The sequence below is a fragment of the Zonotrichia leucophrys genome, unplaced genomic scaffold (genome assembly GCF_028769735.1).
Source record: "Zonotrichia leucophrys gambelii isolate GWCS_2022_RI unplaced genomic scaffold, RI_Zleu_2.0 Scaffold_34_1600103, whole genome shotgun sequence".
Classification (NCBI taxonomy): domain Eukaryota; kingdom Metazoa; phylum Chordata; class Aves; order Passeriformes; family Passerellidae; genus Zonotrichia; species Zonotrichia leucophrys.
This window is the reverse complement of record NW_026992239.1, coordinates 1048637-1061619: the sequence shown is the minus strand read 5'-3', so window position 1 is coordinate 1061619 and position 12983 is coordinate 1048637. Positions and strand designations below refer to the sequence as shown.

Sequence of the window (12983 nt, the reverse complement as noted above, 5' to 3'; positions counted from 1 at the left end):
AAAAATAAACCTAACTAAAACCATATTTAAAAAAGCAAAAATATGGATTTACCCAAAAAAATAAACCTATTAAATAGGAATTATTAAAAAAAAAGTAAAAATGTGGATCAATTTATAAAATGATTTATTGAAGAAATTAATATAAAAATAAAGAATTAACAGAGGCAATATTAGATCTGTTAGGAAAATAAACCAAGAAAATGGGAAGAATTAAAAATTGTAATTAAATGGATTTAGCCAAAGAAATAAACCCAAAAAATGTGGATTTATTGAGCAGAATAAACAAAAAGAAAGTGGGTTCATTACTAAAATAAATAAATATATGGATTTATTAATAAAATAAACCAAAACCAGTGATTTATTAATAAAATAATCCAAAGAAAATGTACTTATTGCATAAAATGAACCAAAAAAAAAGGATTTATTATATAAAACAAACCAAACCCATGGATTTGTTACTAAAATAAACCAAAGCCATGGGTTTATTATTAAAAATAAACCAAAATACTTGCATTTATTCCTAAAAACAAACCAAAAAACAGAACTGTGACCTCTGAAGTGGATCAGTGTCCCCTGAGCTGGGAAATTCCATCCGTGGCACAAGACCCGGAGCTCGAATGACTCTGGCAGGACAGAGCCAGCCCAGAGCCGCTCCCGAGGGTTTATTTTTATTTTCTTTTATTTTATTTTTATTTTTTTTTCCTTTTTTAAGCTGTTTTGTGGCTGTTTTTGTTGTATTTGTTACATCCTTTGTACTATAATTTGATAAATTTCCGTCTCGTTTATCCCCAAAGTTTAAAGGGATTGTCTGGGGTAAAGTTTTGTTTATGAGGAATATTTTTTGGGGAGAAGTTTAAATAAATTAAAATTAAAATAAAAATTTAAAAAATAAATAAATAACCCTCAGAGAATGGAAGAAACCTTTTCCCTTTGCAGCACTTTAACGCCGATTAACGGGAGAAAATCCGGGGTGGAAAACGCAAATAAAATTTGTTTATTAACCACGACTTTGGTGCACTTTGGGTCATTTTGGGGTTTTTTGGGCTCAAATTTGGGAATTTTCACTCCAATTGGATCCTCACGCTGGATTTGGGTGTCCCAAACCCCCCCAAAAAATTTGGGACCCTGTCCCCTCCCCCCACCTCGAATTTCAGGGCCCCGCCCCCTCCCAAATTTGGGATTGTTTTCCCTCCTCCCATCACCCCCCCCCCCCCCCCGGCTTTTTCTGCCCCTCCCCAAAATCCCCCCCCCTCATTTTGGTTCTCCCGCCCGTCAGGGGGCGCTGCTGCTCCTCACATCCATGAAATGGCGGCCTGGAAGTCGGCCATGTTCATCCGGTGCACGACGGGAGCTGTAGTCCCATCAACTACAACAACTTCCGGCCACGTCCTTCCGATGCGTGATGGGAATTGAAGTTCAAATTTCGAGGCAAAACCGGAAGTGGCGTGGCGGCCATGTTTCCTCCGCGGCATCCTGGGAGCTGTGGTTTTTAAGTAGCGGCGGAAGTTCGGCCATGTCGGCGCCCGATGCATGCTGGGAACTGTAGTTTGCTGTGGTAAACACCCGGGCGCGGTCTCGGCCTCGCGCGCTGGGTTTTACTGGTCCGGACTGGGCGTTACCGGTCCGGACTGGAGGCAGCTGCTCGCCCCGCCCCCGTGACATCACCCACATAGAGGCATCATGGGTAGGTGGCCATGTTTACTGAGGGACGGTCACGCCATGTCCATGGGGCATCCAGGTGTCCCCAGGTGTCCCCAAATGTCCATGGAGGGTCCCCAGGTGTCTCCAGGTGTGTCCCGAAATGTCCCACCATGTCCACTATGCCCACATATTGGAGAGTCCCCAGGTGTCCATTGGAAGGTCTTCAGCTGTCCCAGGTGTGTTCAGGTGTCCCAGGTGAGCTCAGCAGCGCCGGTCAGAGCTGGGATATTTCAGTTTGAGCCCCCGTTGGAACTCCCGGAAGCGCTGCCGGTTGCGGCCCAGCTCGGCCTCATGCCCCTCATGGAACCCCAGGTGTGTCCCAGCTGTCGCCAGCTGTCCCAGGTGTCTATGAGGGGTTCCCAGGTGTGTTCAGGTGTGCTCAGGTGTTCAGCAGCGTCGGTCAGAGTTGGGATATTTCAGTTTCAGTCCCTGTTTGAACTCCCGGAAGCGCTGCCGGTTGCGGCCCAGCTCGGCCTCGCGCCCCGTGTGGAACCCGCCCGGCTCCTTCCAGCCCCGGTGGGTGACCCAGGCCCCGTCCAGCACCGCAAACCGGAACCCGGCCACGTGCAGCTCGCAGGCCTGGGGAGGGGGCAAGGGGGGTCACACCCAGACCCTCACAGACCCCCCAAGCACCCAGAGACCCCCTCAGACCCCACAGAGCAGCACCCCCAGCCCCCGTGGCCACCCCATGGTCACCCCATGACCCCCATGCCCCCCTAAACCCCCTCCCACTCCCCGTTTCCCCCTGTTCCCCACCTGGCTGATGCGGTTGAAGCCCCCCCAGACCCCCAAAGCCCCCCCATTTCCCCCCCATTTTCCCCCATTTCCCCCGCTCCCCACCTGGCTGATGCGGTTGAAGCCGTACTGCAGGAAGCCCTCGTCGAAGGGCGGCACGCCGCGGGCGGGGGCCACGTAGAACGGCTCCCAGGGGTCCCTCCAGGGCACCTCGTAGGCCACGCGCAGCCGGGGGGCGCCCGGGGGGCCCGGGGGCAGCGCCCGCCAGCGGCCGAAGGCGGTGGGGGCCTGGCAGCGCGGGCACAGCGCCCCATAGAACGGGCGGGCCTCGCCCGCGCCCCACAGCCGCAGCAGCTCCGCCTTGGAGCCCGGGGGGCGCCCCGAGCCCCGCAGCTCGAAGGCCGGGAGCACAAAGAGGGTCCGGGCCCAGGGGGGGGCGCCGTCGGGGGCGTGGGGGGCACTCGGGGTGTTCGGGGCGTTCAGAGCGTTGGGGTCACTCCGGGCATTGGGGTCATGTGGGGCATGGGGGGCACTCTGGGCTTTGGGGTCATTCAAAGCTTTGGGGTCACTCTGGGCATTGTGGTCACTCCAGGTTTTGGGGTCACTCAGGGTTTTGGGGTCACTCAGAGCATTGGGGTCACTCAGGCCATTGGGGACCCCCGAGGTGTTGGAGACTCCCAGCCCTCCGGAAGCCCCCAAAATTTTGGGGTTCCCAAAACCCCCTTGAAACCCCAAACTGCCCTGAAGATTCAAAGTTTTTGGGTTCCCCAAATCCCCCTGAGTCCTCAAAACGCCCCAAGACCCTGGAGCTTTGGGGTCCCCCAGTGCCCCCCAGTTTTTGGGCTCCTGTCCTCCCCAGTCCCGGGGGTCCCGTTCCCAGTCCCGGGGGTCCCGTCCCCAGTTCCGGGGGTCCAGCCCCCCGCCCCGCAGCAGCTCCAGGAACCCCTCGCGCAGCCCCGGGCTCGGCTCCACGTCCGCGTCCACCACGAGCACGAAGCGCTGCCAGAATTGGGGCGGGGGTCGCGGCCCGGGCCCGCCCCCCGCCGCGCCCTGCCAGGCCACGTTCCGGAGCAGATTGCCGGGGTACGGCACCCCCAGAGCGTAACTGGGGGGGTCGGCGGCCGCCAGCCGGGCCAGCGCCCCCCGGCACCCCCCGCGCCATGGCTGGGGAGGGGGCGCTGCCGGAATTGTGGGCGGGGGTCGCGCCGCCCCCTGCACCACCTGCAGCCGGAGCCGCCCCCTCAGCGCCCGGCACGGCCCCCCCAGGACCCCCAGCAGCTCCTGGAGCCCCGCCCGGGGCTCCCCAAACACGGCCAGGGACAGCGGCCCCCCCCAGGACCCCTCCCCTTTTTGGAGACCCCCGCCCAGCGCCGCCGCCGCCCGCCCGGGGGTCCCGTGCGCCGCCAGCACCAGCTCGGGGCGGGGGGCGCGGGCCCAGCCCGGGGGGGCGCCCAGAACGTCCCAGAACACCCGGAACGAGCCCGAGGCGTCCAGGACCCCCCGTGGGGGGCGGGAATTGGGGCGGGGGGCGCGGGAATGGGAATGGGAATGGTGGGGAGGGGGCGGCAGCGAGCGCAGGTAGAGAGTCTGGAGCAGGGCCAGAGCCCCCAAAAGCCAGGCACAGCCCCCCAAAAACCGGGCTCGGGTCATGGGGGGCACTGGGAAAGGGGAATGGGTTATACTGGGTTATACTGGGAGGGACTGGGGGCACTGGGAGAGGGGATGGGGGGCACTGGGAGGGACTGGGGCTCACTGGGAGGCTGCTGGGCGATACTGGGGGTTACTGGGAGGGTTCCGGGGGTCGCTGGGGCCGGCGCGGAGCCGGGACCAGTCCGGCATGCTGGGACCAGTACGGGGATACTGGTCCCAGTTTGGGGATGGGGAAGGGTCTGGGTGCAGTTCCGGGGGAACCGGGACCAGTTCGGGGTCGCCGATCCCAGTACGGGGATACTGGTCCCAGTTTGGGGATGGGGAAGGGTCTGGGTGCAGTTCCGGGGGAACCGGGACCAGTTCGGGGTCGCCGGTCCCAGTTTGGGGATGGGGAAGGGTCTGGGTGCAGTTCCGGGGGGATCGGGACCCGTTCGGGGTCGCCGGTCCCAGTTTGGGGTTACTGGGGCCAGTCCGGGACTCACCGCGCTGCGCCGGCGCCGGGAAGGGCTGCGCATGCGCGGGGCGGAGGAGGCGCGGCCTCAACAGCAGGGGGCGGGGTTATGCAGATTAGCTTGTGCGGAGTGAATTGGCGCGGTTTCATCGCTAGGAGGCGTGGGTTTTGCCTTGTGGGCGTGGTTTCTGCGCTGGGGGCGGGGCCTGGTGGCTCCGGTGGGACCCCCGGGACCCCCAAATCCCCCCAAATCGTCCCCAAATCCCCATAAATTCCCCCAAATTCTCCCAAATCCTCCCCCAATGCCCCCAAATTTCCCCAAATGCCCCAAATCCCCCCAAATCTCCCCCAAATTCCGGCGTCTCCCTCAATCCCGGCTCATTCCGACCCCTGGCTCCTCCCCTGGGGCTCCCACGAGTTTTTTGTTTCCCCCAGACCCCCCGAGTTGTCCCCAATGTCCCCTCCCAAAATTGCCACCCCCTCCCCAAAGGAACTGCCGCAGGCACAGGGCCATTGGGGGACACTTTTATTGCCAGGGGAGACATTGGGGACATGTTTGGGGACATTGGGGACGCGTTGGGGACGCGTTGGGGACATTGGGGACGCATTGGGGACACACTGGGGACTCAGTCCCATGAGCGCGGTGACGGCGTCCTCCTCCTTTGGGGACATCGGCAGCACTGGGGACGCTGAACAGGCTCAGTCCGAGGGGTTGGGGACACTGGGGACACATCTGGGGACATTGGGGACGTTGGGGACATCAGGGGCTTTGGGGACATCAGGCCAGGATGTCCCTTGGAGGGTGTTGGGGACACTGAGGCACATTGTGCCTCAGCCCCAGGGCTCGGGGACATCAGGGACAGTGGGGACATCAGTGGGGACATCAGTGGGGATATTATTGGGGATATTTGGGACATTTTGGGGACATTATTGGGGACATAATTGGGGAAATTGGGGACACTACTGGAGACATTCTTGGGAACATTATTGGGGAAACTGGGGACATTCTTGGGGTCATTATTGTGGATATAATTGGGGACATTACTGGGGACATAACTGGGGAAATAATTGGGGACTTTGGGGACATCAAGCCACATCGTGCCTCGGTCCCCCGCCTTGGGGACATTGAGGGTGACACCCACGAGGGGATGGGGGGGGCGAGGGGGACACAGTTTTGGGGAGGGGGCTCTGCCAAAAATGCAGAGCCCGAGGTGGGGGGGCAGGTGACAAAGGGACAGAGGGACAAAGGGACATTGCTGGGGACACTGCTGGGGACACGGGGACGTCCCCAGGCGTCCGGGCTGGGGGCGGGGGGGGCCACCAGCCCCCCCCCAATTACCTTAGAGACTCGTTACGAGTTAAATTAGCACGAGCGGCCCCGAAGGGGGGGCGGCAGGGCAGGGGCGGCCGGGCCGGGGGGCGCTGGCCGGGCCGGGGTGACAATGACAATATGCCATACTGGGGGCAAGTCGCGTCACAGACTTCAGTTCAGAACGACGGGGCGCGCTGGCTTCCGGCTGGGGACAGAGAGGGGACACGTCAGGGACGGGCTGGAAACCCAAACTGACCCAAAAACCCCAAAACTGCACCAAAATCTGCCCCAAACACCCCAAAACTGCACAAAAAACTACCCCAAAATCCCCAAAAGCCACCCAAAAAACCCCAAACTGCCCCAAAAACTGCCACAAAAATCCCCAAACTGCCCCAAAAATCCCAAAACTGCCACAAAAACCCCCAAACTGCCCTGAATACCCCGAAAACTGCCCCAAGATCCCCAAAACTGCCCCAAAAACTCCACAAACCCCTCCAAAAGACCCAAAAACCACCCTGAAAACCCCTAAAACCACTCCAATACCCTCAAAACCACCCTAAAAACCCCTACACCATCCCAACAACCCCAATACTGATCCAAAACCCCCCAGAATCACCCCAAAACTGTCGCAAAAACCACGCTAAAATCCCCGAACCTGCCGCACATCCCCGTGCCCGTGCCCACCTTTGCGGAAGGCGTCCTGCAGGCGGCTCTGGGGGAGTTGATACAACTCAGCAGCAGCAGCGGCAGCAGCCAAGGGGTCGCGGGGCGACCGGGCCGGGGGCGGCCCCGCGGGCCGGGGGGGAGCGCCGGGAGCGGCCCCCGGGCCCCGGCGGGGCCCCCCGCGGGCGGCGATGGCCGCAAGCCCCTGCAGCAGCCGCCGCAGCGCCGGCCCGGCCGCGCCGGCACCGGCCACGGGCACCGCGGGCATCGCTGGCATTGGGGGCACCGGGGGCACCGGCGGCGGCGACGTCTCGGGGGTCAGCAGCGCGCCCCCCGGGCCCCCCGCGCCCGGCCCGGCCCCGCCGGGGCTCTCGGGGCTCGGCGGCAGCTTCTCCTCGGGGGGCTCGGGGGGCCCGAAGGGGAACGGCGGCGCCTGGCGCGGCGTGTACGGCGGCGTCCAGGTCTCGGCGCCGGCCGGGCCGGGGGGCTCGGGCACGCCCAGCCCCAGGCGGAGCAGCCCCGGCGGGGCGGGGGGCGCCAGGGGGGCGGCCAGGCCCAGCGTGAGGTCGGGGTCGGCAGCGAGGCCCGGCTGGGCCAGGCCGGAGCCGAGCGCGGCGCCCACGGCGAAAGCGAGCGCTGAGCCCAGGCCGGGGCCCGGGCAGGGAGCAAGGCCGGGCTCCGAGCAGGGAACAAGGCCGGTGTCTGAGCACGGAACGGGGCCCAGGCCCAGCCCAGGCCCGGTGTCCGAGCAGGGGACGGGGCCCAGGCCGGGGCCGGTGTCCGAGCAGGAAATGGGGCCCAGGCCCAGCCCGGGGCCGGGGTCCGAGCAGGGGATGGAGCCCAGGCCCAGCCCGGTGTCCGAGCAGGGGTCGATGTCCATGCCCAGGCCAATGTCCAGCTCGGAGCCCAGGGAGGCTCCGGACACCAGGCCCACACCGGAGCTGAGTCCAGAATTGGTTCCGAGGCCAGAGTTGTGTCCAAAGCTGGCATTGTGTCCATGTCCAGTGTTCTGTCCGAGTCCAGAATTGTGTCCAAAGCCAGGGTTCTGTCCGAGCCCAGGGTTCTGTCCAAGGCTGGAGTTGTGTCCAAAGCTGGCATTGTGTCCATGTCCAGGGGTCTGTCCATTTCCAGCATTGTGTCCGAGGCTGGCGTTGTCCAGTCCAGGGTTCTGTCCGAGGCCAGTGTTGTGTCCATGTCCAGCATTGTGTCCGAGCCCAGCATTGTGTCCGAGCCCAGCATTGTCCAGTCCAGCTCCGGCCGGCAGAGCTGACCCTGCGCTGGCTCCGAGGCTGAGTCCGGCCGCGGCTCCGGCCCCGACGGTCACTCCGATGTCCGGGGGCAGCGCGGCCGCACCAATGCCCAGCCCCACACTGGCCCTGATGGCGCTGCCGGCCAGGCCGGGCCCAATGCTCAGGGCAACACCAGCGGTCACTCCGGCCACGCCAGCGGTCACTCCGGCCGGCCCCAGTTCGGCCCCGAGGTCAGTGTCAGCTCCAGCCGCCACATCCAGGCCGATGTCCACTCTGAGGCCACCTCCCACGCCGAGGCCCAGGCCGGTGTCCGAGCCCAGGCCATGGCCGACGTTTGGGGCCACTGACCCCGGGGTGGCCGCAGTGCTGGCCCCAAGGCCGTGTCCAGTGCTGGCCCCAAGGCCGTGTCCAAGGCCAGTCCCAAGTCCAGGGTCAACAGTGACCGTGGCGTTGGCTGCCAGGCCGTGTCCAACGCCAGGCCCCAGGCCGGGGTCAGTGGTGGCCGCAGCGCTGTGTCCGAGCCCATGTCCAATGCTGGATCCCAGGCCGGGGTCAGCAGTGGCCGCAGCGCTGTGTCCGAGGCTGTGACCAATGCCAGGCCCCAGGCTGGGCTCCACGCCACTGCCCAGGGCAGCTCCGAGGCTGTGACCGATGGTGGCCCCAAGGCCGGGGTCAGTGGTGGCCGGAGTGGAGTGTCCATGTCCGAGGCCATGTCCAATGCCAGGCCCCAGGCTGGGGTCAGCAGTGGCCGGAGTGCTGTGTCCATGTCCGAGTCGGTGTCCAATGCCGGACCCCAGGCCAGGGTCAGCGCCATGTCCAAGGCCATGTCCGATGGTGGCTCCAAGTCCGGGGTCAGCTGTGGCCGTAGCGCCGTGTCCGAGCCCATGTCCAATGGCGGAGCCCAGGCCGGGGTCAGTGCCGTGTCCGAGCCCGTGTCCGTCGGTGCCCCCGGCGCTGACCGCCAGCCCCAGGCCGGGCCGCAGGGGCAGCTCCAGGGGCAGCTCGCGGTCACTCGCGGGGAAGTCGAGGCCGGGCCCGAACGGCTCCGGGGGTCCCGGGGGGGCTTCGGCCGCCAGCTGCTGGCGCAGGCACCAGGCCTCGGCCTCGCTGCGGGGGGACAGGGCAGTGGTCAGTGCGGTCAGTGTGGCTGCGGCCACTGGGACAGCGCGGTCAGTGCAGCCATCGAGACACAGCGGTCAGTGCCGCTGCAACCACCCGGGGTCACGAGGGGCAGCCAAGACCCCCTGACCGCTGGGCAGTGACCACTGACCTGATGACGAAGTTGTGGGCCAGCAGGGCCGGCCCCTCCGGCCGCAGGCGGGTGTACACCCACGTCCAGCCCAGGCCGTCCTTGCGCTGCAGCCGAGTGACCACCTCGCCCCGAGCCTCTGGCCCCGCGCCCGCTGTGGGGACAGGGGACGGTCAGTGGGGTCGGGGGGACACCAATGGGCACAGGGGATGGTCAGTGGGGTCAGCAAGGACAGGGGATGGTCAGTGGGGTCAGCAAGGACAGGGGATGGTCAGTGGGGACACCCAAGGGACCGTGGGGACACCCAGGGATGGCAGGGGAGGGGACAGGGACCCCCAGTGACCCCCCGGTGACCCCCAGGTGACCCCCAGGTGACCCACAGTGACCCCAGGTGCACTGACCGAGGCGCAGGTGCTGGCGGGCCACGTGCCCCAGGTCCTCGGGGTGCAGCAGGCGGTACCAGGAGCGGCCGAGCAGCTCGGCCCGGCCGTAGCCCAGGTGCGCCAGGACACTGCGGACACGGGACACAGTCACTCACTGACCGCATGGACGGGACTCTCCCAGACCAGCCCAGGTGACCCCAGCCCAGCTGAGCCCTCCAGGTGAGCCCCCTCCCCATCCCAGGTGCCCCCTCCCCATCCCAGGTGCCCCCCCCCATACCCAGGTGCCCCCCCCGTGCCCAGGTGCCCCCCCCGTGCCCAGGTGCCCCCCCCGTGCCCAGGTGCCCCCCCCGTGCCCAGGTGCCCCCTCACCTGTCGGACACGTCGAGCAGGGCGAGGTCGCGGGCGTGCCGGCTCTGGAACGCGGGCAGCAGGAGGCAGTCGGGGCAGGGCCAGGGCGGGGGGTCCAGGGGGGCGCAGAAGGCCACGAAGAGCGCGGGGGGGGCGCTGCCGGGGGTCCCGGGGGTCCCGGGGGGCTCCTGGAAGCGCCCCCGGAGCAGAACGAGCTTGCGGCCGGCGCTGGGGCGGCGCGAGGCGCGCGACGTGGTGAACCGGCAGCGGAACAGGCGCTCTGTGGGGGGAGAGGGGGCTGTCTGTCCGGCTGTCCGACCCTCTGTCCGGCTGTCCGACCCTCTGTCCGGCTGTCTGTCCGGCTGTCTGTCCCTCTGTCCGGCTGTCCGACCCTCTGTCCGGCTGTCTGTCCGGCTGTCCGACCCTCTGTCCGGCTGTCTGTCCCTCTGTGCGGCTCTCTGTCCGGCTGTCCGGTTGTCCATCCCTTTCTGCGGCTGTCTGTCCATATGCTCCTGTCCGTCCCTCCGCCCCTCTGTGTGGCTGTCTGTCTGTCCATCTGTCTGTCCCTCTGCCTGTCTGCCCACCCGTCCGTGCTGCTGTCCACCCCTCTGTCCATCCCTTTGTCCTGCTGTCCATCCTTCTGTCCTGCTGCCAGTCCTTCTGTCCTGGTGTCCATTCCTCTGCCTATCTCTCTGTCTGTCTGTCCGTCTCTCTGTCCTACTGTCTATCCCTCTGTCCATCCCTTTGTCCTGCTGTCCATCTGTCTCCCCGTTTATCCCTTCCCTCCCTCCCTCCTCGCTCCCCCAGACCCCAAACCCCACCAGGACCCCCCTGGAACCCCCCAGCCCTCCCAGGACCCCCCCAAACCCCCTCCGACACCCCCCGGACCCCCCCAAACCCCCCCAGACCCCCGGGACCCCCACCCACCTGCCTGGGGGGGCCCGGGCAGGCTGAGCTGGTGCCGCACCAGGGGGTGATCGGCGGGGTCCAGCAGGTCGTAGATGCTGTCCCCTTGTGCCACCAGGTCCACCTGGGGGGGCAGGCATGGGGGAGGCCGGGGTGAGCCCCCGGGCCCCCCGGAGCCCCCCGGGACCCCCCGAGCCCCCCGGCACCCCCGGTGCTCACCATGGAGTGCCCCAGGTGCTGCGCCACGTTGTCGGTGACCCCGACCAGCTTCCCCTCGCGGGTCACGGCCAGCAGGAACCCGGGCAGCGACGCCACCAGGTCGGCGAGCTCGGGCCCCCCGAGCAGCTCCAGGGGCGCGCCCCGGCTCGGGCCTGGGAGGGGACAGCGGGGACAGCGCGGTCAGAGCCCGCCGGCACCGGGGGCACCCGCGGGGCGGCACCAACCGGGCGGCACCAACGGGGCGGCCGGGGGCACCGGAGCCCTCCCCGTGTGCGGCCGGCGCCGGTCCCGTCCCGGTCCCTGTCCCTGTCCCGGTTCCTCTGTCCCTGTCCCGGATCCCCGATCCTGATCCCCGTCACCGATCCCAGTCCCTGTCCCGGTCCTGGTCTCCGATCCCGGTCCCTGATCCTGGTCCCAGTCCCCGATCCCGATCCCCGTCCCCGATCTCGCTCCCTGATCCCGGTCCCTGTCCCCGATCCCGAATCCCGATCCCGGTCCCCGTCCCCGATCCCTGTCACTGATCACCGATGCCAGTCCCTGTCCCCCGATCCCGATCCCTGTCACCAGTCCCCGGTCCCGCTCCCGCTGCCCCTCCCGGTCCCCGCCGCTCTCCGCGGTGCTGAACGGGAACCTCCGGCCGCTCTCCGCGGTGCTGCCCCGGCCCCGCTCCCTGCCCGTGGTGCTCAACGGCCCCGACCCCTGTCCCCGGTCCCCGATCCCATCCCTGTCCCTGACCCGGTCCCTGTCCGGTCCCCGTCCCGCTCCGAGCCCGGTCCCCGGTCCGCGATCCCTTCCCGCTGCCGTTCCCGACTCCATCCCTGCTCCTGCTCCCATCCCCGGTCCCTCTCCCGGTCCTGCTCCATTCCCGGTGCTGTCCCCGGGTCGATCCCTGCTCCATCCCCGCTCCCCGCTCCCGGTTCCATCCCCGTTCCCGCTCCCTCTCCCGGTCCTGTTCCCGCCGCTCCTGCTTCTCTCGTTGCTCCATCCCCGGTCCCATCCCCGATCCCGCTCCATCCCCGCTCTAGTCCTGTCCCCGGTCCCGGCTCTGTCCCCGCTCTATCCCCGCTCCCTCTCCCCGGTCCCCACTCCATCCCCGCTCCCTTTCCCCTTTCCCCGCTCCATCCCCGGTTCCATCCCCGCTCTGTTCCCCGCTCTGTCCCCATCCCCGCTCCATCCCCGGTCCCATCCCCATCCCGGGTCCCTCTGCCATCCCCGGTCCCATCCCCGGTCCCTCTCCCGGCTCTGTCCCCGCTCCATCCCCGGTCCCGGTCCCATCCCTGCTCCATCCCCGCTCCAATCCCCGGTCTCTCTCCCGTTCCCCGCTCCATCCCCGGACCCATCCCCGGTGCCCTGTCCCGGTGCCGGTACCTGGGCGGAGGCAGGCGCCCTTGCGGGTGTAGATGCAGGCGAGGGCCATGACGTGCAGGTAGGAGAGGCGCGGCCGGTCGCCGTCGGGCAGCGGGAGGAGGTCGCGCAGGGCGCGGATCTGCGCGTTGATCTGGTCGCGGCGCGCCTTGGAGGCGCCCTTGGTGGAGCGGAGCATCCTCCGCCCGCGCCGCCGCCCGGGGCCGCCGCTTTATGCGCGCCCGGGCCCCGCGTCAGCGCCGCGTCACCGGCGCCGCGCCGCCCCCCGCGCGGGGGGGACACCGGGGGACGCGAGCGCGGCGTCACCGGTGACGCTGACGCGCGAGCGGGGACGGGGGGGACGCGGGGATCGCTCCCAAATTGGAGATGGAGACGGCGCGGGGGGCGGGGCCAGCGGGGGGCGGGGGAGGGGAGGGGGACACGCCCCGACGGGGGGGGAGGCAGGGGGGAGATGGGGGAGGCGATGGGGGGAGATGGGGAGAGGGAGGAATCAATGGGGAGATGGAACAGGCAATGGGGGAGATGGGGGAGGCAATGGGGGGAGATGGGGAGGCAATGGGGGGCAATGGGGAGATGGAACAGGCAATGGGGGGCAATGGGGAGATGGGGGAGGCAATGGAGGGCAATGGGGAGATGGGGGAGGCAATGGGGGGAGATGGGGAGAGGGAGGAATCAATGGGGAGATGGAACAGGCAATGGGGAGATGGGGAGGCAATGGGGGAGATGGGGGAGGCAATGGGGGAGATGGGGA

The 12983-nt window shown here is 65.9% G+C and overlaps 2 protein-coding genes and 1 long non-coding RNA gene across 3 annotated transcripts; all 3 read right to left on the bottom strand.

Moving 5' to 3' along the window:
- Positions 1 to 1678: 1678 nt before the first annotated feature.
- Positions 1679 to 4600, bottom strand: B4GAT1 (beta-1,4-glucuronyltransferase 1). The gene is made up of 2 exons (XM_064737108.1): positions 2542 to 4600; positions 1679 to 2280 (listed from the first exon to the last, which is right to left on the bottom strand). Exons 1-2 carry the CDS (start codon positions 4084 to 4086, stop codon positions 2089 to 2091), a joined length of 1737 nt encoding a protein of 578 aa, XP_064593178.1. The 5' UTR covers positions 4087 to 4600; the 3' UTR covers positions 1679 to 2088.
- Positions 4601 to 5046: 446 nt separating this feature from the next.
- LOC135460292 (uncharacterized) lies at positions 5047 to 6695 on the bottom strand. The gene is made up of 2 exons (XR_010443196.1): positions 6534 to 6695; positions 5047 to 6054 (listed from the first exon to the last, which is right to left on the bottom strand). It is a non-coding gene; the product is annotated as an uncharacterized LOC135460292 (long non-coding RNA).
- A 64-nt stretch (positions 6696 to 6759) lies between these two features.
- LOC135460237 (fibroin heavy chain-like) lies at positions 6760 to 12410 on the bottom strand (the record flags this gene model as incomplete). Its single annotated transcript, XM_064736970.1, has 7 exons — positions 12236 to 12410; positions 10868 to 11019; positions 10670 to 10772; positions 9764 to 10022; positions 9413 to 9522; positions 9033 to 9165; positions 6760 to 8869 (listed from the first exon to the last, which is right to left on the bottom strand). Coding segments are annotated over exons 1-7 (3042 nt in total), but the record flags the coding sequence as incomplete, so codon positions are not given.
- Between the last annotated feature and the right edge of the window lie 573 nt (positions 12411 to 12983).

What these genes read in the sequence shown, in the direction of transcription:
- B4GAT1 (XM_064737108.1), bottom strand. Translation starts at nt 4,086, where the DNA reads ATGACCCGAGCCCGGTTTTTGGGGGGCTGTGCCTGGCTTTTGGGGGCT. An exon ending in GCTTCAACCGCATCAGCCAG is followed by an intron (nt 2,281 to 2,541) that starts GTGGGGAGCGGG and finishes CCCCCTCCCCAG; the next exon opens with GCCTGCGAGCTGCACGTGGC.